This window comes from Orycteropus afer, unplaced genomic scaffold (assembly GCF_000298275.1).
Source record: "Orycteropus afer afer isolate SDZICR_OR568_19922 unplaced genomic scaffold, OryAfe1.0 scaffold00418, whole genome shotgun sequence".
Classification (NCBI taxonomy): domain Eukaryota; kingdom Metazoa; phylum Chordata; class Mammalia; order Tubulidentata; family Orycteropodidae; genus Orycteropus; species Orycteropus afer.
The window spans coordinates 2,839,285-2,865,992 of record NW_006922005.1 but is presented as its reverse complement, the minus strand read 5'-3'; the positions used below and the strand labels follow the sequence as shown (position 1 = coordinate 2,865,992).

At 37.3% G+C, this 26,708-nt stretch overlaps 1 protein-coding gene across 1 annotated transcript in view; it reads left to right on the top strand.

Moving 5' to 3' along the window:
• MFSD8 (major facilitator superfamily domain containing 8) overlaps nucleotides 1–26,708 on the top strand; it is a 102,087-nt gene that overhangs the window by 44,322 nt on the left and 31,057 nt on the right. Inside the window, exon 3 of the mRNA XM_007953838.2 lies at nucleotides 2,895–2,938. Within this exon, the coding sequence (XP_007952029.1) occupies nucleotides 2,895–2,938 (44 nt within the window). The remainder of the gene's footprint in view (nucleotides 1–2,894; nucleotides 2,939–26,708) is intronic.

The following is a 26,708-nucleotide window of genomic DNA, read 5'->3' as shown; positions in this document are numbered from 1 at the left end:
GGGGTCCAGGATTATCTTCGGTGTCTGTGTTAATTGGTTTCCTTTTTCTTTGTTGAAGAGGGTCTGTACAGTCTTTCTGCCTAGTCCGCCATCTTGCCGGAACCAGGATCATTATTTCTAAATTGTTTTTCATTTGTTTTCTGTTTAGCTTAGTCACTCTTCTGTTCTCTCTTACTTGACAACCTTGTGCATGATTTAAGACTGGGTAAAAACATATTTTAAATAAAGACAAAACTAAAGAAAAGTTCAAGATGAAAGATATTTCTAACAATCCTTTGTAATAAATTTTTATCTTGGGTTGTGTATCCATTAGCATGCCTTCTGCAAATATCAGGAAACAAAAGTTGATTCAAATTGGCCTAAGTAGTAACATAATTTAGTGCTTTATAATTAGTCATTTCTTATAACATTTCTTCTCAATAATTTTTCTGTTATTGCCCTCTTCTGCACATTGTATTCATATATAGCCTATAGCGAGATAGTTACAGCAGTTCCAGGTGTCACATTCCTTCCCTTTTGGTCAATAACTTCCATTGACCAAAAGAGACATTTTTTTGTAACCTCTTCAGGGATGAGGAGTTTTTTTCCCAGAAGTCCCCAAGTAGATCTGCCTTCATTTCTTATTAGTCAGAACTGGGCTACCTGTCAATTTCTAAACCCATCATCAACTAGGATAATGGGATTACCCTAATTGAATATTTTATTTTAATCAGGTTCTACCCTCTGGAGTTGGGGTGTTGAACAGTTTCCCCTGAAGCTTGTAGCTTTGTGAAGGAGTGATGGATACCTGAATGAAAGTTGTTGTTATTGTTGTTATGTGCCGTCGAGTCCGACCCAACTCATAGTGACCCCTCCTTGGGTTTCCAAGGCAGTATCACTATAGAAGTAGAGTGCCCAGCCTTCCTTCGGAAGAGTGGCTGGTGGGTTTGAACCACCAAACTTTTGGTTAGCAGTCAAGTGCCTTAGGCACTACACTACCAGAGCTCCTAAAAACACCTCCCAACTGACTGGATCAGACTCCTAGCGAGTCCTCCTTGGGTTTCCCAGGAGGGCTGAGTCGAGAAAGAGAAGGCCCAGCTATCTGGTGGGGAGCAGCTGATGGGTTTGAACAGACAACCTTGGGTGTGGCAGGTGACTTCCTTAGGCCTGAGGCCATCCCCTAGGGCCACTACGGAAGTAGATTGCCCAGCCTTCCTTCTGAAGAATGGCTGGTGGGTTTGAACCGCCAGCCTTCTGGTTAGCAGTCAAGTGCCTTAGGCACTATGCTACTGGAGCTCTCTGAATAAAAAATTAAAAAGGAGCAAATGGATTTTGTTAGGTAACAATGTCAACTATAAATTAGATTTTTTTTCCTTCAAAAAAGATTTCTAATTTTTAGTATTTATCTAAAATTATAAAAAAATAATTTCAAATAATTTAACAACAAAAAAAATATTTTTAGTTTAGATTGTAATTGGAGTATTAAACATTTTACTTGTTTACAGTTTTCTTGTTTGCAATTGTAGCCTTGATTTCAAATATTAATTGGCTTCTTTCAGTCCTGTTTTCATCAATGTGCTAATTAAAAATATACTACAGTGATTACATTAATGGTTGTGGAATAGTTTGGAAAAGGATAGCAAGAATAGTGGCACAACATGAAAAATTTAATCAATGCCATCAAATTATAAATATGGAAGTTGTTTTGCTGGCAAATGTTTTTAGAGGTTTTTTTTTTTTAGACATTTTATTGTGGATTGTATAAAAGTTTACAGAGCAAATTCGTTTTTATCAATTCATACACATTTTGTTTTGTGATGTTGTTTGCAGTGCCCACAGTCTTGCAGCACTCTTCCTTATTCCTTCCTGTGTTTACCATTTCCATTTGTCATACTGGCAAACATTTTGATGTATATATTTTCACCACAAGCAAACAAACAAAATATACTAAAATGAAACTAATGACTAAATTATTTTAAAAATAAGCTTTTTGAAAAGAATGAAATATTGATAACATGCTACAACATGGATAAACCTTGATAATATTATACTAAGTGAAAGAAGCCAGCCATAAAATACCGCATATTATACAATTCCATTCATATGATACTTCAAAATAGGGAAATCTATAGATGCAGAAAGTAGATTAGTGATTGGAGGTAGAGGGTGGGCCTAGAACAGAGGCATGATAGCTAAAGGGTCCTGGGTTTGTTTTTGAAGTAATGAACCAACTGACTAGAGTTGACTGTGGTGACGGTTATACTTTTTGTGAATATACTAAAAATCATTGCATTGTACACATTAAGTGGGTGTGTTACATGTTATGTGAATTATATCTCAGTAAAGCTGTTTACAAATAATAATTGTCTTTATAGAATTTCTGATTGGATGCACCTAACATTTAAAATTGACAAATAACATGGGAGTTTATTATTTCAGTTCTCAGGCAGTAAAGCCTAAAAGAGATAATGAATTTTCTTATGAGGTAGGACCATCTTGAAATATCCTGGTTCTTTATAGCCACTGCCCCCTGTAGATGATCATTTTCCTTCGTCAAATAACAGACTAGAGGCCTAATACTGCCTCTATAATCAAGTGGCCTTCCTTCTATTCATTTCTGATACAAAAAACTAAAAAAAAAAAACTTTCATTTACAGTAAAGGCATGTGAATGAGAAGAAAGGTCTTCTGTTTTTATTGTATTAATTATGCTCAGAACTGTATGCTATTTTTAAGCCTTGAGTGTTTATTTTTCTTCTGATAAGTAAAATGTCATTGCTTGATAAATTAGCATTTGTATGCATAAATTTGTCAGTTTGATATTTTAAAATCCATGCTGTAGTTCAAAAAAATTTTATCTGAGTCATAGTGACAAGATTATTATAAGTATAAATAACAGATTTTGCCTCTTCATAGGGTTTTCTATTGTGATAATGTCAATATGGCCATATCTCCAAAAGGTTTGTACATTTCTATTTATTTTTCTCTTAAGTATTGGTAGTAACAGAAACTCTTATATAGTAGGAGTTTTCTAGAGCATCTCTTTGGAATTTTATTCTATATTCTTTACTAGAATAACTTGAGATAATAGTTCTTTGAAAGAGGCTTGTAAGGTGATCATATACTTTATTGTGTAAACCAGGACACTTTTGAAATAGAAGATCTGCTACACCAGGAAAATAAGGTTCTACCAGGACAGTCCCAGGTAAACAGAGTATGGTCGCCTAATTATAAACCACTTTTGCAATCCATCACTACATCCTCCCTAAAAAAGAAAACTAAACATAATATGAATTCCCAAAATGTGCACATATTTCTATGGAATAATGTCATGCTTTTATCATAAAATTAATTTGAGGCATCCAGTTACATTGTAGATAGTATGTATTTTGATGCTGTGATGATTAGATGGGGAGGAGGGGGTGACAACAACTTACAGATTTGGTAGTTACCTTGACATCAATTAATCATGAAGTCCTATCCATTTTATCTTAAATATGCAGGAATGAACTTAATAAAAATCAGTATGTAAGTTGGAGACTTAATCATTTAAACAGGAAGATACTTGAGAGAGTCCTTTTGTTCTTCCCAACCTCCTATTCACTCCCTAAATTGCTATTGTCTGATTAAATTTTCTACTCTGAATCTGTTCTTGTCTCCAATGACTTAAGTGCTCACTACATAGATATTTAATAACCCTTACTTTAGAAGACATTTTAAGGAGCATTTGACATTGTTGCCGTTTTCTTGAAGAAAACCTCTTAGCTTCCTTGAAATTTCTGTGCCCTATCTTTCCTCTTAATTCTAGCTACTGCTTCTCAAAATCTCTTTGTGTAAACTTGTGTTCTTTGTACACTTGTTCCTATTTGTTGGCTTTTCCCAGAGTTTTATGTGTCTCTGCGTGTGTCTTTATTTTAGCCTAGATCTTGAGCTTTGGTCTGTACTAGATACATAGCCAGGAGCTCTGGTAGCATAGTGCCTAAGGCACTTGACTGCTAACCAGAAGGCTGGCGGTTCAAACCCACCAGCCACTCCTTAGAAGGAAGATGGGGCAATCTACTTCCAAAGTGATATTGCCTTGGAAACCCAAGGAGGGGTCACTATGAGTCGGGTCCAACTCGATGGTACATAACAACAACAACAACTGATACATAGGCAATAATTTATTAAATGTCTCCACTTGAGTGTACCCAGGTGCCTTAGGTCTTCACCTTAGGTCTTCTTTTGTTTTTTGGGATGTTTCCTCTTCTTCCATTGCTCTTTCCTTTTCTTCTTTCTTCCCCACTATCTTTTATTCATCCTTCAAGTCTCCACTGTCACCTAGAGAAGCCTTCTGACTATCTCTTACTCATTTGGGTTAGAAGGTTCTCTTACATGCTTCCATATCCTTTTATCATTAGCATTTATTGAAGAGTATAGTAACAATACATTTACAGAGTGTGTACTGAACTCCTCCACTAGATTGTTAGGATGGTCAGATGGTTTCAACAAAAAACACTAGACATAGTCAATAAATACTTAAAAAATAAAAATAATGACTATGATATAAGAAGATTTTTTTTTACATTTTTCATTTTAAATTTTTTAGCTTTTATGAATTTTTTACTTTCCAAAAATATAATACTTTACTTTTAAACAATATTTAAAGGTTGCTGTAAGTCAGAATTGACTCAACAGCACTAAGTTAGGTTTTGGTTTATCCCTTATAAAGTTTATTCATTTTGTAAGGACCCCCAGTGTTATAAAGGTTAAGTGCTCAGCTGCTAATCAAAAGGTCTGTGTTTACAATCCACCAGCTATTTCATAGTGCCTAAGGCATTTGGCTGCTAACCAGAGGGCCGTTGGGTCAAACCCACCAGCCACTCCTTGGAAGGAAGACTGGGCAATCTACTTCTGTACAAATAGTGCCTCGGAAACCCAAGGAAGGGTCACTATGAGTCAAATCAATTCTATAGCAGCGATTTTGTTTTTTTGTTTTTTTAGCTGCTTCCATGGGAGAAAAAAATTAGCAGTCTGCTCCCATAAAGATTATAGCCTCAGAAATCCTATGGGGAAGTTACTGTGAGTGAGAATTGACTTCATGGCACACAACAACAAAAAGAGTCAACATTCCGTTTATGATAGTATGTTGCCAAATGTTGTTAGGTGCTATTGAGGCAGTTCTGACTCACAGTGATACTATGTACAACAGATTGAAACACTAGCTAGCCCTGCACCATCCTCAAAATCATTGCCATGGTTGAGCCCATAGTCACAGTCACTGTGTCATTCTATCTCAGTGAAGAGCTTCCCCTTTTTTGCTGACTCTCTACTTTTCCTAGTATGATAGCCTTCTCCAGGGACCAGTCCCTTCTGACAACATGACCAAAGGCTGACCATTCTCGCTCCTAAGGAGCATTCTGGCTGTACTTTCTCCAAGACAGATTTGTTCATTCTTCTAGCAATTCATGGTACATTCAATATTCTTTTACCAACATCACAATTCAAATATATCAGTTCTTCTGTGATCTTCCTTATTTATTGTCCAATTCTCACGTGCATGTGAGGCTACTGAAAATACCATGGCTTGGATCAGGCACACTTTATTCTTCAAAGTGACTCTTTGCTCAACAACATACGTTTTATGATAGTATGTTGCCAAATATTACTTACCTTAAAAGTCATCTGTGAGAAAGATAAAAATTAGACAAAACAAAAACCAAAAATAGTGAATTGGCTGTCTAAAAAAGAATTTGACAAAGGATTCAAGATGGCACACCAGGCAAATATGCTATTCAGACTCAGGAAACCAAGAGAACTGGATACAGATGGCAGTCCTAGAATCCAGAGCTTCAGAGGAAAGGATAATAAAGGAGACACATACTGACAAGAGGAAGAGACTGAACAAAAACAGTGAACAGGGAGTGGTAAATTGCCAGCTGGCACAGCATGGCCATTTTAAATTATTGCAAGTAGCATTCTGATGGGAGCAGGAACCGATAAATGACTCTTCTTGCCCATGACTGCATCAGCACTTTCATCAGTGCTTGGCAACCAGAGATGTGTGACCTCACCCCTTACTTTGAGTAACCTCTTAATGACCAAAGACATGGCCCCTGCCACACCCCACTCACCTGGCAGGTGGTCAACCCCCCTACTGCCAGTGTGGTGCCATTTTTTTCCTTTTCACTTTTTCTTAGTTCTTCACACTCCCTTTCTCTTCTTTTCTGGTCTCTCTCAGAGCAGCTGGCCCTCCCCCTGCTGCACATGCAGTTAGCGGTATCTGTTCTGCCCTTTTCTAGTCACAGATGAGCATTCCCATGCAGACATGTTTGATAGCTAGCAATTTTTTCATTACTATACTGCTTTTTTCTTTTAAATGTTTTTTCTTTTTCTTTTTTTTTCACGTCTTCTTAATTCTTTCCTCTTCCTTCTTGTTTTCCCTCTTCTTTCTTTTCTTCTATTCTTTCCTTCCTCTTCCCCCTGCCCCCCCTTTTTTTATCCCATAGAGCAGGAGCCCACCAACCCTCTCAGTGGTCAGTACCACCCATACCCACTACTAATTTAGTGAAATTATAGGAACAATCAGAAAAAAAAGAACAGAAAAAAATTAAGAAAGCCTAAAAATTATTAGGGAGGTTCAAACCCACCAGCCACTCCTCAGAAGGAAGGTTAGGAAGTCTACTTCCATAGTGATACCGCCTCAGAAAGCTAAGGAGGGGTCACTATGAGTTGGATCCAACTTGATGGCAGTGAGGTTTTTTTTTTTTTTTTTTGGTTTTTTTTTGAAAAATTATTAGGGACACATCAAGAGGAATAACTTACATCTGATTGGAATTAAAGAATAGAAAGACACACAAAAAAGCACTGAGAAAATTGTTGAAGATTTGTTGGAAGAAAACTTCCTTAATATCATGAAAGACAAAAAGATATGTGTTCAGGAAGGTCAATAAACCCCAAATGGGATAGACTCCAGAAGAAAATCACCAAGGCATATCATAATACAACTTTCCAAAATCAAAGACAAAGAAAGAATCCTGAAATCAGCTCAGGAAAAATGAAACATTACCTACAAAGGAGAACCAATAAGACTAATCTCTGCTTTCTCATCAGAAACATTGCAGGCAAAAAGGCAATGGGATGACATGTATAAAACCCTGAAAGAAAATAAATTGTTAACCAAAAAATATATATCTAAGAAAACTGTCCCTCAGATATGATGGAGAAATTGAGACATTCAGAGATAAACAGAAATTATGGGAATTTGTGAAAAACATACTAATATTTACTATATAGATGCTAAAAGGAGTCCTTTGGACAGTTCAACAATGGCAGACTGCAACAGAGATTAAAACATATAACATCACCCAGAAATCAACTGAGACATACAAGTATCAAATATTAAATAAACCTCCAAGATTGAAAATAATGAACCAGAGATGTCAATTTGTAAATAATAATAACTACAAAACAAAAAGAGGGAATAAGTGATATAATTACAGATCATACAAACAGAGAGGAAGTTAAGATGATATCAAGATAGAATGGACTGCTTTAAACTTGAGGAAATATTAATAAATTACAGGGTAACCTCAAAGAAAATTAACAAACCTTCTCACCAAAAAAATAAATAAGAAAAGCATAAAGTTTTGGTAAACACTAAAATAGCGGCAAAGAAGGAAATGGTAAGAAAATCCATAAACAAAATGAACTCAGTGCAGAAAAATATATTGAACAAAGAAATCATCAACACTACACACATACAGAAACCACAGGAAAATGGCAGTGTTCATGTTATTGTTGTTAGGTACCATTGAGTCAGGTTCTACTCATAGTGACCCTATGTACAACAGAATGAAACACTGCCCTGTCCTGCACCATCCTCACAATCTCTGCTATTCTTGACCCCATCATTGCAGCCACAGTGTCAATCCATCTCATTGAGGGTCTTCTCCTTTTTTGTTGACCCTCTAATTTACCAACCATGATATCCTACTTTAGGGACTGGTCCCAAGTATGTGAGATGAAGTCTGGCCATTTTTGTTTTTAAAAGGAGCATTCTGGCTATAGTTTTTCCAAGACAGATTTGTTTGTTCTTCTAGCAGTCCATGGTGTTTTCAGTATTCTTCACCAACACAACACTTCAAATGCATCAGTTCTTCAGTCTTTCTTATTCATTGACCAGCTTTCACTTGTATATGAGGCCATTGAAAGTACCAAGACTTGGGTCAGGCACACCTTAGTCTTCAAAGGGATATTTTTGCTCTATAACACTTTTAAGAATTGTTTTGCAGCAGATTTGCCAAGTGCAGTATGTCATTTGATTTCTTAAGTGCTGCTTCCTTGGGTGTTAATTGTGGATCCCAGGAAAATGAAATCCATATTAAATGCATACCTATCAACAGTTACACTGAATGTAAATGGCTTAAGTGTACCAGTCAAGAGACAGAGAGTAGCAGAATGGATAAGAAGATATGACCCATCAAAATGCTGTCTGCAAGAGACATACCTTAGACACAAAGACAAAAATAAGCTAAAAGTCAAAGGTTGGAAAAACATATAAAGTAAATGACAACCAAAAAAAGGAGGGGTAGCAATATTAATTTCTGATAAAATGGACTTTAAGGCAAAAACCAGCAAAAGGAAAGGAAGGGCATTATGTATTGGTTAAAAGGTTGATCCAACAAGAGGACATAATAATAATAAATATGTACATATTCAGTGATAGAGTCCCAAAACAAAAGTCAAACTTTAATATAATTGAAAAGAGAAATAGCTTGACAATAACAGTGGGAGACTTTAGTACACTACTTTCAATGAGGGAAAGAAAGAAAATTAGAAACTCAACAAAGATATATTACTAAAGGGGTAAGGAGGTGGCATCTTCTGATCTCCTCTAACTACCCAAGAGGATGACAGAATCACCATCGGCAGCCCAAGGCCTTTTTTTTATGAGGCCAGACATGCCACCACACTCCAGCCCTTTTAGTAACCTTCACACCAGCCATTCCTCCCATGGCACCCACCACCTCTCTGCTGGGTTTGATAATTCACTGCAGTGGCCACACACAACTCACAGATTATGGAGTTTATTAGGGAAGCAACAGGTTACAATTCAAGTTCAGGAACACGCTCAATCTCTCTCAGCCTACTGTCTCTCTCAGCCAGGCATCTCTCTCAGTAGCATGTCTCTCTCAGCAGCACATCTCTCTCAGCTGGCAGTCAGAGAGATAGATTGCTTCTACTTGTAGGAGAGCTCATTTTGAGCCTAGCAGAGTGACAAAACTAACCAGTCCCAATATCAGAATTCCACATACCTGGGTAAGAGCGAACTTCCCAGAAGATTGCTTTGTGCTGCTCCAACAGAAATACAGGTGGATAACCTTAACAATCAGCTACTCAGTTGCTCATGGAAAAGTGGGAGTTATAAAGACTATGGCTAGAAAATCCATACCATTTAATTTACTACAATGCATGTATAAAACCTAAACAACACAATCAACCAACCAGACCTTATAGGTATATACCAAACACTCCACTCAACAACAGCACAGTATACATTCTTTATCAGTGTACATGGAACATTTTCCAGAATATAACATATGTTAGGCCACAAAGCAAGCCTCAAAAAATTTGAAAACATTGTAATACTACAAAGCATTTTTAAAAATTAAATTCTTGTGCTCATCAAAAGATTTCATCAAAAGAGTAAAAAGAGAACCTACATATTGGGAGAAAATATTTGCCTGTGACATATCTGACAAAGGACTTATATCCAAAATCTACAGAAAACTTCAGCACCTCAACACCAAAAAGACAAATAACCCAATTCACAAATGGGCAAAAGACTTGAACAGACACTTCACAAAAGAAGATATACAAGCAGCCAACAAACACATGAGAAATTGCTTACGATCATTAATCATTAGAGAGATGCAAATCAAAACAACAATGAGATATCATCTCACCCCAGCAATAATAGCAAAGTTCAACAGATCAGATAGTAACATATGCTGGTGGGGTTGTAGAGAGATTGGAACACTTGTGCACTGCTGGTGGGATTGTAAAATGGTACAGCCATTGTGGCAAATGGTATGGTGTTTCCTTAAAAAACTGAAAATAGAAATACCATTTGACCCAATAATTCCATTACTAGGAATCACCTAAAGAGGTGAGAGAGAGCACACGAATAGACGTATGCACACCTGTGTTCACTGCAGCACAATTCACCATAGCAAAGAGATGGAAACAATCTAAATGCCCATCAGTGGATGAGTGGATAACCAAGTTATGGTATATCCACACAATGGAATACTGTGCCACATTAAAGACAATGAGGGATATGCGAATCATCTTGCAACATGGATAAACCTGGAGGACATTATGCTGAGTGAAATAAGTCAAATCGCAGAAGGACAAGTATTGTATGAGCCCATTATTGTAAAAAGACAGAGAAGGGTTTGCTTGGGAAAGGGAATTCACCAAGTAGGTTGCCGGGATGGGGAGGGGAAAGGGATTAATTTAGGGCTAGTTGGGGCTTACACACTGACATGGGTAGTGGAAGGGATATACGGGAAGGATATATGACTACCATAACATTGGGAAAAGAGAGGACACTGAACTGTGCACATAAGAGATAGACGGCAGATGTTAAAACCAACCTATGTGTCCACAATACCACATTGCCATTAACACCAAACACTAGGCTATACAGATAAACACATAAACACCTGACATGATCAGACAGGGATCAGTGAATAGAGGTATACTCTAGACCAAGGGTAGACTCAGCTTATCTTGTACAGACACCAGTGATACAAAATACCTGCAGTCATTACAGAAACAATAGAAGACAGACACAGAGTAATCTCTCACAGACATCCCAACACTATGGGAGATAGATCCAATAGAGCTACTACCTCAGGACCATAGTACTGGGATACACCAGACTCAATTGGCACAACAAAATACATAAAAGCATTGCGCCGCATCCTACATTGGTGAGTAGCAACTGGGGTTTTAAAAGCTTTCAAGCAGCCATCTAGAATGCAGCTAATGGTCTCCTAGCGTTGGAAGTGAAGAAGAACGCACACACAAAAAAAATGGCCCTTGAGACCAGAGGAACTGGATGGTGCCCGGCTACCAGTGCCAACCACTCAGGAAAGGATCAAATCTGGAGATCCTGGATAGAGTGGGAGGGAAAACGTGGAACAAAATCCAAAAGCTCAATAATGACCAGAATTACTGGTCAGATGAAGTCTGGTGAGAATCCCAATACTATGGCCCTGAAATACATTCGGCGCCTGGAATAAAACTCACCCCCAGGGGTGGGCTTTCAGCCCAACAGTTAACAAGATGTACACACAGACCACTCAACCCAGGATGCTGCACCCACACACTCAATGGTAATACATCCCTTAAAGCAATAGATAATGGGACACCAAAGGACCAACACTCAAACTGAGGAAATGCAGGACAAACAGGAGTGCGTAATTATGAGGGGCACAGGGAGAGTGTTGCAGGGTAGTGGGGGGAGGAGACTGGGTTAATGTTGGACATGGCGAATGGGGAATGAAACTAAATGTACACATGACTTTGAATGTAAAACAAGCTCTTAAAATCTCTTAAAATAAAAATAAAAATGAATGCACTACTAAAAAAAATTTTGAAATCATTGAAATAATACAAAGCATCTTCTCAGATCACAATGCTATATAATCAACAATAGGAAGATCAAGAAAAAAAAATTGAACACATGGATAATAAATAATACCCTGCTTAAAAGCTCTACTAGATGGTAGAAAAAATAAAAAGTGAAATAAAAAAGTCCTTAAGAGACTTCAGGTAAGATGATGGAATAAATAAATAAGTTACATAGATTCTCTTCAACAAAGAAAAAAGAAACCAATTGACATAGATAAAGAAGATAATCCTGGAGCCCTGACCTTTGAAAGGAAGAATACGGAAGTGAATTAAATACCATCTAGTAGAAAAAATTGAATGAACAGTGAATAAAGAGACAAATGGAGCTGTGGGCTACTAGCTGTCCTAATGGCATGGCAAGTTTGATATTTATAAGTGGTGTTAGGATCTTGGCCAATAACCTAAAAATTGGCCCTGCTCACCAAGGGCTACATGGACAACTGCACTGGTGGCTGATGACTAAGAAGGGAAATAGCAAAGAAGGAGACAAACTGAGCTATGGACTTTAAACTGTCCAGAGGGTGCAGCCATTTTGAATATTTACAAGTAGTGTAGCCATTTTGGATATTTAAAGTGGCATTGTTCTGATCCCAGCAACCTAAGAATAGGCTTAGCTTGCTGAGGACAGCAAAGGCAACCACACTGGAGGCTGACAACTGGAAAGGTGCGATATTCCCTTGTTCCTCTTATACCACACACCCTCTTGGTGAACAGAGGTGTGGCCATCCTTGACCTTCACTCACCTTCTGGACTGGCAGGAATTCCATCCCAATCTCTGTGCTCTGATGGAGACTAGGTACCCTACCCTGTGCCTCCTCCCCCATATTTTTGGTTTTTGTTTTTAATTAGTTTTTAAATTACTCTTTTGTTTGTCCTTTTTATTTTCATTCTTTCTTTTTCCCTTCCCAGGTTCTAGTTTTTGGGTTATTTTTCTCTTCCCTTTTCCTGGTTCCCATTGTTTCTCTTTCTTTAGATTCTTCCCATCCCTTATTTTCCTTTTTCTCACTTTTTTCTTTGTTCTTTTACTCTAGCTCTTTCCTCTTATCTCCCTTTCACCAGATAATGTAGGATTGTTTTCTTTTCTCTTTTTCTATTTATATTTTGTCTTTTAAAAGTATTTTTTGATGTATTTCATTTATTGCCTTTCCTTTTTTTTTCCTTTTAAGTGATTGTTCCTGTGTGTTTATGTGGTGTGTGTTTTTTGTCCTCTTGTTTTTACTTTTTTTGTGTGTTTTTCTTAATTATTGTTTTTGTCTAACTGAATGAGAGACAGCAGCTGCGCTCATATGACCCAACCATACCCTCACCTCCTGCAGTCCCTCCTACTGAGTGAGAGCCACCACTTGCTTCTGCACCAACTGGTCAATGATAGATGATTGGCAGTATGAGCTCAACTCACCTTTCATTGCTCTTCACACACAGCTAACAGAGATCTTTATATCCACTCTTATTCTCTATCATACCTATAAGGAGACAAGTGGTGAGTTCAAAAGTGCTACCAACTAGCAAATAGCACAGTACCCTGCATACTCAGATACATCAAAACAAAACAGAAAACAAATATCTTGGCTGAATCACACCAACAATTAGCAATTAAATATAAATACAATAACATCACAATGTCTCGGAGACAACAGACCATCACACTCCACACAAAAAAGCTGAAGTAGAAGAAAAAGGGACCAGAATACAGACCCAGAAAACATCCCCGAGGAAAGAAGCATTGGAACTCCCTGATAAGGAATTCAAAAGAATTATATTTAGGTACCTTCAACAGATTGAGAGACAGATCAAGGAAAACACTGGCAAAATTAAGACATAGACAAAACCCTAGAATAATTTCAGAAGACAATATAAGAATAAAATGACAAAATTAATGAAAAATTAGAAATGATACAAAATCTACAGATAGAAATCCAGAAGATTAATATTAAAATTTCAGAAATAAATAACACATTAAAATGGGCAAAGGAGGAAAATTGAATCAATGAAAGACAGAGTTACTGAGAATGAAGACAGATACCTCAATACTACTTTGTAAAGTGATCAATCTGAAGAAAGAGCAAAACAAAATGAAGAAAGCCTAAGATTCATGTGGATACCATCAAGAGGAATAGCCTATATAAAATCAGAATTCCAGAACAGGAAGAGACAAATAAAGCCACTGAAAAAATTGTTGAAGGTTTGTTGGAAGAGAATTTCCCTGATATGATAAAAGACAAGAATATATCCATTGAAGAAGCTCAACGAACCACAAACAGGATAGACCCCAAAAGAGAATCACCACAACATATCAAAATCAAATTCACCAAAACCAAAGATAAAGAAAGAACCCTGAAAGCAGCATAAGGAAAACGAAGTTACTATAAAGGGCAACCAATAAGACTAAGTTTTGATTTCTCAGTAGAAACTATGCAGGTGAGAAGGCAATGTGATGATGTATATAAAATCCTGAAAGAAAAAAATTTCCAACTAAGAAGAAGTATATACCTAGCAGAACTGTCCCTCAAATATGATGGTGAAATTAGGACATTTCCAGATAATTAGAAATTAAGAGAATTTGTTAAAACCAGACCAACCTTACAAGAGATGCTAAAAGAAGTCTTTTGGACAGAACCAACAACAGCAAACAATAACCAACTATTAATACACATGATGACATGACCTAGAAACCAACCCAGTTATGGAAGTATCCAAAGTAACATAAGCTTACAAGATTGTAAACAGGGAACTAGAGACATTGATTGGCATATGAGGATAACTACAAACCAAAAAGAGGGATAAAATAGTGTGGTTATAGAACTTCTACCTGGTGAGGAAGTCATGACAATTTTGAGATATAACAGATTGTTCTAAACTTGGGAAGAAATTAATAAATCACAGGGTACCTCAAAGAGAAATAATAAACCTTTGCATCACAATGAAAAAGACAAGCACAAATATTTAGCAAACACTAAAAAGGTAGCAATGAATAAAATAATAGCACAATTCATAAACAAAATGAGCTCAGCATGGAAAATTATATAGGGCAAAGAAATCAGCAACACCACAAAAACACATTTAAGTAAATGAATGCAACAAATTCATACTTACTGATAATTACACTGAATGTCAATGGAGTAAATGCACCATTCAAGAGACAGAGAGTTGCAGACTGGATAAGAAAACATAACGCATCAATATGCTCTCTACAAGAGACACACCTTAGAGACAAAGACAAAAGTCGACTAAAAATCAAAGGTTGGAAGAGATATATCAAGCAAATGGCAATCAAAAAAGAGCAAGAGTGGCAATATTAATTTCTGATAAAATTGACTGTAACACAATAAGCTCCATAAGAGACAAGGAAGGAAGTTATATAATGATTGAAGGATTGACTGAACAGGAGGACATAACCATAATAAATATCTACACACCCAAATGAAAGAGCACCCAAATACATAAATCAGAGTTTAACTGGATTAAAAGATAAATAGATGACTCCACTGTCATAGGAGGAGGTTTTAATACCCCACTTTCAATGAAAGATACAACAACTGGAAAGAAACTCAATAAAGATGCAGAAGAACAATGCAGTCCACTAATTTGACCCTACAGACATCTACAGATCATTTCAGCCAACAACAGGACAATATATATTCTTTTCCAGTGCACATGGAACATTCTCCAGGATAGACCATATGTTAGACCACAAAGCAAGCTTCAATAAATTTAAAAACATTGAAATATGGCAGAGCATCTTCTCAGGTCACAATGCTATAAAATTAGAAATCAACAATAGGAAGATCAATGGAAAAAGAACCAATACGTGGAAACTGAATAACACCTTCTTTAAAAACCATTGGGTAATATAAGAAATATTTTTAAATTCCTTAAATCAAATGAGAATGAAAGCACAACCTACCCAAATCTTTGGGACACAGCAAAAGCAAGGATCAAAGGCCATTGTATAGCAATAAATGCACACATCAAAAAAGAAGAAAGAGCCAAAATCAACACCTTAATCCAGCATCTCCAACAATTAGAAAAAGAGCAGCAAGAAAAGCCTATAGTCACCAGGAGAAAAGAAATAATAAAGATTTGAGCAGAAATAAATGAAACTGAAAATAGAAAAAGACAATAGAAAAAAATCAACAAGATTAGAAGTTGGTTTTTTGAAAAGGTGAATAAAATTGAGAAACCACTGGCAAACTTAACAAAGGAAAAGAGGGAGAGAATAGAAATAACACGAATAAGAAATGAATTGAGCAACATCACAACAGAACCAACTGAAATAAAAAGGGTAGTATCAGGATACTATGCAGAACTGTAATCCCACAAATTTGAAAATCTAAAAGAAATGGATGGATTTCTAGAAACGTACTACTTATCTAAACTAACACAGACTGAAGTAGAAATTTGAACAGACTCATAACAAAAGAAATTCAACAGGTCATAAAAAAATTACCAATAATAATAATAATAAAAATCCTGGCCCAGATGGTTTCACTGGAGAACTTTACCAAACATTCAGAGAAAAACTGACACCAATCCTCCTCAAATTCCAGAACATAGAAAAGGATGGAATTCTTCCAAATTCATTTTATGAAGCAAGCATAACTGAAATCAGGCAAAGACATCACTAAAAAGTAAAACTACAGACCAATATCCCACATGAATATAAACACAAAAATCTTCAAAAAATCCTAGCCGATAGACTCCAACAACATATCAATAATAATAATACATTATGACCAAATGGGGTTCATACCAGTTATGCAAAGATGGTTCGACATTAGAAAAATAATCAATGTAATCCATCATATAAGTAAAATAAAAGAACCACATGATCATATCAACCTATGTAGAAAAGGTATTTGATAAAATCCAACATCCATTCCTGATGAAAACCCTCAGAAAAATAGCAATAGAAGGGAATTCCTCGACGTAATAAAGGGCATATATGCAAAACCAGCAGCCAACATTACTCTTAGTGGAGAGAGACTGAAACCATTCCCCTTGTGAACAGAAACCAGACAAGGATGCCCTCTGTCACCACTTCTATTCAACCTTGTATTGGAGTCCTAGCCAGGCAATAAGACAGGAAAGAGAAATCACAGGCATCCACATTGGTAAGGAAGAAGTAAAACTATCCCTATTTGCTGATGATATGGTCCTATACCTAGAAAACCCAAGAGACTTCGCAAAGAAACTACTGAAACTAATTGAGAGATTTAGCATAGTGGCAGGATGTGAAATCAGCATCCAAAAATCAGTTGGATTCCTCTACACCAGCAAAGAGATTGCTGAAAAGGAAATAAGGAAATCAATACCATTTACAGTCTGACTCGACAGCACATAACAACAACAACAACAACCAAAAAAATAAAATACTTGGGAATAAATCTTACCAGGGACACAAAAGACCTGTACAAAGAAAACTATAAAACACTATTTCAAGAAATGATGAGAGATCTGCATAAATGGAAGACATAAGCTGCTTGTGGATAAGAATACTAAACATTGTGAAAATGTCATTGCTGGCCAAAGCAATCTATACACTTAATGCAATCCCATCAACATTTTTAAGGATATGGAAAAAACAGTCACTAATTTTATATGGAAAGGAAAGAGACCTCAGATAAATAAAGCACTATTAAAGAAGAAGAACAAAGTAGGAGGTTTCACACTCCCAGATCTCAAAACCTACTATACAGCCACAGTCATCAAAACAACCTGGTATTGGTAGGACGACAGACGCACAGACTGGTGGAATAGAATTGAAACCCCAGAAATAGATACAGTGACCTATGGTCAGCTTATCTTTGACAAAAGACTGAAATCCATTAAATTGGAAGACATACTCTCTTTAAGAAATGGTGCTAGTAAAACTAGTATTTGGAGCAAAATGAAACAAGATCCATACCTCAAACCATACATGAAAAGCGACTCCAGATGTATCAAAGATTTAAATGTGAAACCTGAAAGTATAAAGTTCCTTAAGGGAAAAATAGAGGCAAATTTAGGGGCCCTAATCTATGACATGGAGCTCTGGTAGCATAGTGCCTAAGGCACTTGACTGCTAACCAGAAGGCTGGCGGTTCAAACCCACCAGCCACTCCTCGGAAGAAAGATGGGGCAATCTACTTCCGCAGTGATACTGCCTCAGAAACCCAAGGAGGGGTCACTATGAGTCGGGTCTGACTCGATGGCACATAACAACAACAACAACAATCTGTGACATAAATAGACTATAAAGTCTATAACCCAAAATGCACCAACAGCAGAAGATAAAATAGGTGATTGAGACCTTCTAAAAATTAAATTTTTATGTGCTTCCAAAGACTTCTCCAAAAGAGTAAAAAGAGAAGCTACAGATTGGGAAAAAATATTTGACAACTACATACCTGACAAGGGACTTATCTCTATTATTTATAGAAAACTCCAACACCTCAACAACAAACAAACACACAATTCAATTCAAAAATGGGCAGAAGACATGAGTAAACACTTCACCAAAGAAGATATTCAGGCAGCGACAAACACATGAAGAAATATTCTTGATCATTAGCCATTAGAGAGATGCAAATCAAAACAACAATGAGATAGCATCTCACCCTACTACTAATAACTAAGTTAAACAAGACAGAAAATAACAAATGCTGCCAGTGATGTGGAAAGACTGGGACTTTCACACACTGCTGGTGGGACTGTGAAATGATACAGCTGCTGGGAAAAATCAGCATGGTGTTTCCTTCAGTTGGAATTAGAAATATCATTTGATCCAGCCATCTCATTACTAGGTATATATCCTAAAGAAGTGAGAGCCAGGACAAGAACCGATATATGCTACCCATTTTCATTGCAGCACTATTCACAATAGCAAAGAAATGGAAACAACCTAAATCCCCATCAACAGAAGAATGAATAAGCAAACTGTGGTACATACCCACAATGGAATACTATGCAACACTAAAGAATAATGTAGAATCTGCAAAACACCACATAATGTGGATGAACTTGGAGGACATTATATTTAGTGAAATAAGTCAATTACAGAAGGACAAATACTGTATAAGTTCACTATTATAAAAAGTCAAGGAAAAGTTTATATATAGAAGGAAGCTTTCTTTGTTGGTTACCAGGGATATTATGTGAGAGGAGGGAACGCTGCTAGATAGGTAGAAACAAGTATTGATTTAGGTGAAGGGATAGACAATGTACCAAAAGTGAGTGATCAACACAGTAGCACTGAGGAAGAGGAAGACAGAGAGAGGTACATGAAAGGTACAGAGAACAAAGATGAACCCTTTTGTATGTACAGTACTGCATTGTCAGGGATGGCAAGCATTGATCTATGGGTGGATAGATAAGTGGATAGGCTGAATGATCAGATATGTCTAGGCAGGGGGAAGTGTGCCCGTGACCATGTGTAGGATTGGCTGATGATGTTTCTACATGCTTATTTGTATGTGCTGTAAGAATGTCCAGGTATACAGTAAAGCTGACAAGGAGCAAGGTTTTGGTGACTTCTTGGCCACAAGAAGGAGGGAGGGAGCTAGTACTTGGACCTGTGGGTTTGGGACCATGGTTGCAGGAGACATCAAGCACAATTGGCATAACATACTACACAAAAACATAGTTATACATCCTACTTTGGTGAGTAGAGTCTGGAATCTTAAAAACTTGCAATGATGGGTTTTTCCTTGTCCAGAGCAAAGAAGAATGAGGAAAACCAAAGAAGCATGGAAACAGTTAGTGCAAGGGACTCATAGACCATGTGATCCTCACCCTATATGACCATGAGACCAGAAGACCTAGATGGTGTCCAGCTGGCACTGTCAACCACTCGGAAAGGGATCAGCCCAGGAGATCCTGGATGGAGTGTAAGAACAATGTGGAAAAAAACTGAACATCATTAAAAAACAACAACAACCACAACTAAGTTTACTGGTCTAATAGAGCCTGATGAGACCCTTGATATTGTGGCCCCTAGTTACCCTTCACGTCTGGAACTGAACTCACTCCTTTAGCTTCCAGCCAAATAATAGACAAGCAGATGGGATGAACATTTATTTCAGGTAAATACACTCCTTGGAGTGTTCAATCGCCGAAGAACAGAAGAGCAGTGTTTGTAGAGGGAGATAGCTTAGGGCAGAAGTGCGTGGGAGGGAAGGACACAGGGGAGAGGTAACTATAGGGAGGAAGTGGGAAGAGAACTGTTACAATGTGGGGAATTCCAGTCAATATCATGAAACAAAATGTGTATGAACTGCTGTATGGAAAATTAATTTGCTTTGTAAACTTTCATCCAAATCACAATAAAAATTTAAAAAAAACAACATACAAAAATTTTTGGGACACCGGAATAGCAGAACTCAGAGAACAATTTAACTTACACAATAAACACATCATAGAAAGAAAAAAACCCACAGTCAACTCCTTAACCTAACACTTTCAGCAATTAGAAAAAGAATAGGAAAGAAACCTACCCTCACCGGAAGAAAGGAAATAATAATGATACAAGGAGAAATCAATGAAACATTAAAACAGGAGAAAGAATCAACAAGTCTAGAAGTTGGTTCTTTGTAAGGACTAGCTAACCAGATGGCTGGCGGTTCAAACCCACCAGCCACTCCTCGGAAGGAAGGTTGGGCAATCCTACTTCCGTAGTGATACTGCCTGGGAAACCCAAGGAGGGGTCGCTATGAGTCAGGGCTGACTCGACAGCACATAACAACAACAACAACAGTAAAATTGACAAACTACTGTCAAATTTTATAAAGGAGAAGAAGATTCACGTAACATAAATTAGGAATGCAATAGGCCATGTCACCACAGAACCTACTGAAATAAGAAAAGATAATAATAGAATACTCTGAAGAACTATACTCCAATACCTTTGAAAACCTAGAAGAAATGGACAAATTTCTAGAAACACACTATCTGCCCTAAATAACACAGTCTGAGGTAGAAAATTTGAGTAGACCCATTACAAAAGAAGAAACTGAAGAGGTCATTTAAAAAATATTACACTCCCTCCCCACCACCACCACCACACACACACATACACAAACTGTCTGGGCCCAGATGGCTTCACTGGCAAATTCTGTCAAACATTCAGAGGAGAGCTGACATTAATTCTACTCAGACCATTCCAGAATATAGAAAAGGATGGAGTATTCCTAAACTCATTCTATGAAGCATGCATATACTGATGCCAAACCAAGGAAAGGCATCACTAAAAATGAAAATTACAGACCAATATTCCTCATGAAAATTGATAGCAAAATTCTCAACAAAATCCTAGCCAATAGAATCCAACAACATATCAAAAAAACAATACATCATGACTCAGTGGATTTATGGTTCAACATTTGAAAAACAATTAACATATTCCATCACATAAATAATACAGAAATCACACTCCTCTACAGTAATATAGAGACTCTGAAAAGGAAATCAGGAGAACAATACCATTTACAATACCTACCCAAAAGATGGAGTATTTAGGAATCAATCTAATGAGAGATACAAAAGACATATAGAAGAAAAAGTATAATACCCAACTCAAAACAAACAAACAAACAAACTCACTGCTGTCAAGTTGGAACCAAGGTGATATCACTGCAGAAGTAGATTGCCCAGTCTTCCTTCTGAGGAATGGCTGGTGTGTTTGAACTGCCAGCCTTCTGGTTAGCAGTCAAATGCCGTAGGCATTACACCACCAGAGCTCCTTATAATACCCTACTCCAAGAAACCAGAAACCAAAAGAGACCTATATAAATGGAAGAATACACCATACTCATGGTGTACAGGCAGACTTAACAATGTGAAAATATCAATACTACCCAAAGCAATCTAGATATAATGCAATCTGAATTCACATTCCATTATCATTCTTTAGAGAGATGGAAAAATTAATCATCAACTTTATATGGATAAGTAAAGCATTACTAAAGAAGAAAACAGTAGGAGGTGTCATACTCTCCAATCTCAAAATCTGCTATACAGCCATGGTAGTGAAAACAGCCTGGTATTGGTACAGTGGCAGATACATAGACCAAAGGAACAGAATTGAGAATACAGAAGTAAATCCATCTGCTTATGGATAGCTGATCTTTGGTAAAGAGTCAAAACCCAGTAAATGGGAAAGAAATAATCTCTTTAACAAATGGTGCTGGCAAAATTGGATTTCTGTTTGCATAAAAATGAAACCATTTCTATTTCTCTCACCTATATAAAAACTAACTCAAGACAGATCAAAGATTTAACTAACACCTAAAACTATAAAGTTCATCAAAGAAAAAACAGGAGCAACTTAGGGGCCCTAATATGTGGCCTAAATATACTATCAAACATAACCAAAAATGCACATGTAGCAGAAGACAAATTAGACAACCTGCCCTCCTAAAAATTAAACATTTACACACATTGAAAGACTTTCCTGAAAGAATTAAAAAAAGAACCCACAGACTGTGAAAAAAATTTTGACAACAACATATTGGACAAGGGACCAATCTCTAAAGTTTATAGAAAACTCCAACACATCAACAACAAAAACAAAAACAAAAAAATAAAATTAAAAAGTTGGCATAGGACCTGAACAGACATTTCACCAAAGAAGACATTCAGGCAGCCAACAACAACAAACACATGAAGAAGTGTTCACAATCATTAGCCAATCCCAGCCAATGCATTATTTAACCTCCTAAGGTGCTCTGGTGGCATAGTGCCTAAGGCATTTGACAGCTAACCAGAAAGTTGGTGGTTCAAACTCACCAGCCACTCCATGGAAAGAAGACTGGGCAATCTATTTCCATAAAGATTTACCACATCGGAAAACCAAGGGGGGTTGCATTAGCCATTTGAGAGATGCAAATGAAAACACAAGACACCATCTAACCCAAGCATTGATAGCAAAGTGAAAAAACAAAAACTGAAAACAACAAATGCTGGCAAGGGTATAGAGATACTAGAACTCTAATACACTGCTGGAAGTAGTGTAAAATGGTACAAGCACTGTGGAAAATGGTATGGCAAGCAAGCAAGCAAGCAAGCACACTGCCTTCGAGTCGGACCCAACTCATAGCAACCCCTCTTGGGTTTCCGAGGCAGTATGATTACAGAAGTAGATTGCCCAATTCGCTCTCTCTCTCTCTCTCTCTCTCTAAGCTTTACTGGTTTTGTTTCTCTAGGGAACCCAGTCTAACACACCTAACCATCTTTCCAAGGATTGGCTTGTGGATTTGAACTGCCAGCCTTCTGATTAGCAGACAAATGCCTTAGGCACTATGAATTAGAAATAGAAATATATGATCCAACAGTCCCATTCCTAGAGATATATCCTAGAGAAGTAAGGAGCCGTGACTTGGATGGATACATGCATGCCCATGTTTATCACAGCATTATTTATAGTATTAAAAAGATAGCAATAACCTAAGTGACCATCAACAGGTAAGTGGATAAACAAATTGTACATACACATGATGGAATACTATGGAACATTAAAGAATTGTGGTGAATCTTCAAAACATGTCATAGCATACATGAATCTAGAGGACATTGTGCTGGGTAAAACTAGTCAGTCCTGAAAGGACAAATATTATATGATTCCATACTGTCGAAAGTTAAGAAAAGGTTTACACACAGAAGAGAATCATTCTTTGAAGGTTACCAAGGGCAGAAGGAGAAGGGAGAGAAAGGAAGGGAAAATAGGGAAAAGAAGAGGGTACTAACTAGAAGGTAAATGCATACCAACTTTGGTGAGAGGAAGAGCAATATAAAATAAAGGGTAGATCAGCACAAAATGATCAAGGCAGAGGAAGATACTGGAAGGACACAAGAGTTAAAGCTAATAAAAGTAAACACTATTACATACATGTCCTACAGTAAAAGTAATAACAATAATCTGTGGGGGGATACATAGGAAGAGACTCAAGCTGAACAAGGTTGGGAAGTCAAATGTGACTACACTCAAATATATATAGGTTTGACATGGAATATTTCTACATATGTATTTATATGTGCTGCAAATATATCCACAAATATAGAAGAGCATATAGGAGGCAAAGTTATGAAAACATCTTAGCCATAGCCAAACACCTTGAAGGAATGAGTCATTACGTATGGGGGCTCAGGACCATAGTCTCAGGGGACCCTAAGGTCAATTGGGATAATATAGTCCACAAAGACAATATTCTCCATCATACTATGGTGAGTAGCGACTTAATTCTTGGAAGGTTGTGAGTGGCCATCTAAGACGTAACAATTGGTCTCTCCAGTGGAAAGAAGAATGGAAAAAAAAAAAAAATCAACTATGCAACGTAATAATTAGTCCAAAGGACTCCACAACCCTGAAACCAGAAATAGATGGTGCCCGGCTACCACTGCTGAACACTCTGATTGGGATTACAATAGGAGGTTCCAGATACAGTAGGAAAAAGAAAATGTGGAACAAAACTCAAAATTATAAAAATGACCAACCTTACTAGTCTGATAGAGACTGATGGAACTCCTGAGACTATAGCCCTTAGACACTCTTTAAGCCTGAAACTGAGCTCACACCCATGGCTCAACTTTCAGCCTAACTATAGACAGGCCTATAAGGTGAACGATAACACGAGGGCAGTGAGCACTCCACAGAACTGTCAACCATATGAGATGAAAAGGGCAACATTTGTCCAGGGATAAAGCTCAGAAGACAGGAAGAGATAAGAAAGAAGGACAGAGGGAAATGATGAAGAGGGAGAGGAAGTGGGAAGAGTGCTGTTACATTGTGGGGAACGTCAGAAAACAAACTGTTTATGAATCATTGAATGAGAAAACAATTTGCTATGTAAACTTACACCCAAATCACAATCAATAAATCAAAAAAAAATAAAGAATTTAGCGTTACCCTAAATTCTTACTTCACTTCCTGGCCACCATGCTGAGAGATTCCTTAGGATTTATTGCCCAGAGGTGGGACTGATACTTCAGTAAAGCTCACATCCTTAAACTCAGACTTTGAATAGAAATGATAGGTTATTCTATCTGCCCAGAGAATTAGTGGGAATATTCATGCATAACTTATAATAGTAAACTGACAATAAAAGATAATACTAACAAATAATAATTCTTACATTGGATGGATAACATTCATTGAGTGCATACTATATGCTGACATGCTTATCAGCACTGTACATTTATTAGCTCAAATAATTCTCACAACAATCCTGTGATGTTATCACTATTTCATAGCTGAAGAATAAAAGTATATTACTTAATTTTCCTATCTACTCAAATATAGGGTTGTTTGGAACTAGATAACTGGAATGTGGTTTGGAAACTTTGTAATGTCAGGGATTGTGTTTACTTACATTTGTATCCCTGTTTCCAAATAAAGTTTTTGTTACAGAGAAGGCCTCAGTGAGTGTTCAATGAATGACTAAGCAAAAAACTGTAAACAGTTGAGGAGGGATGGAACACTCACATTTATGACTGAATTCTCATAGCAAAACATTAACACTTCTAGAACTTTGACTTTGTCAATATTATTAGCATATTTTAGAGAGGAATGCTTGGAAAATCATTACTGAGCATTTGAAGGTTTTCTTGGAGAAAGTGGACAAAACCAAACAGGTTTACAGATAATTACTATACAATATTGTAAGTGGATAAGGATCTGAAAGTGTGGTTTGTGTGTGTGCATGTGAGTGGGGGTGTCAGTGTGAGAGATACCGAAGCAGGCTGTCAGACATAGGGTTGGGGAAGTATTGCTAAATCAGACTGAAGAGATCCTGGAAGACTTTCCAAAATCAGTTAACACCTGAACTGAGTTTTCAAGGCCTGCAGAAATTGACCACCTAAAGAAAAGTTAGAGGCAGGAGCGTAAAAAGTTGGGAAGGCATTCTTGGTGTAAAAGGCCGTAAGGGAACCTGTACAAATGCCAGGAGGCAAGGAAGAACTTGGTTCTTTTTGGAAACTTCAAACAGTTCTAGATGGCTGCAAGATAGAATTGGGGGAGATGTAGAGAGTTGAGGGTAGAGAGCTCACAGTGGCCAGCTTCTGAGATAATTTTTCATAATTAGTAGTTTAGATTCATCCTATAAACAACATGATGAAGATAATCAAAGGTACCCAGAAGACCAAAGATGAGATGCTGGCATCACTGTGAGAAGGAGAATAATACACAGAGCACACGGATGGCTCAATTCCTGGAGTGACAGTTCTGTTGCAGAAACCCGTATCTCCCAAACCATTTTACTTTACTGTTACAATTTTAGCTTGATTCTACCTTTCTAGTCACCATAAAGAATAGTATCTAATTAAAGTAAAACTTTCTGTGGATCTCTAGCAAATGTTAAGAGTTGGCCCACTTCTGAGGCAAAACGTGGAACAAAATCCAAAAACTCAGACCAGAATTATTGGTCAGATGAAATCTGGTGAGACCCCCAATTCTAGGGCCCTGGAATACATTCTGTGCCTGGAATAAAATGCATCCCCAAGGGCTGGCTCTCAGCCCAATGGTTAACAAATGTACACGCAGACCACTCAACCCAGGATGACACACCCACATACTCTATGGTAATACATCCCTTAGAGCAATAGACCATGGGGCACCAGAGGACCAACATTCAAGTTGAGAAAATGCAGGACAAACAGGAGTGTATAAATATGAGGGGAATAGGGGGAGGGTTACAGGGTAGGGAGGGGAGGAAACTGGGTTAGGGTTGGACATGGTAAATGGGGAATGAAACTAAATGTACACATAACGTTGAACGTAAAACAAGCTCTTAAAAAAAAAGTTGTCCCACTTCTGTCCATGAAACTGATACTTGGCTATGTCTTTCAAACGACTAAACATTTAACATTAAAATTGGATTTTCATTGCAATTTCAGAAATTTTAAAATGTATGTAATGTGACATTATTATTTTGTATGTTAACAAGGAAGATAATTAAAGGAATTAAAGATAATATGTAGGGGTTGTTGTTGTTGTTGTTGTTAAGTGCCGTCGAGTCGTTTCCGACTCATAGCGACCCCATGCACAGCAGAACGAAACACTGCCCGATCCCGCACCAGCCC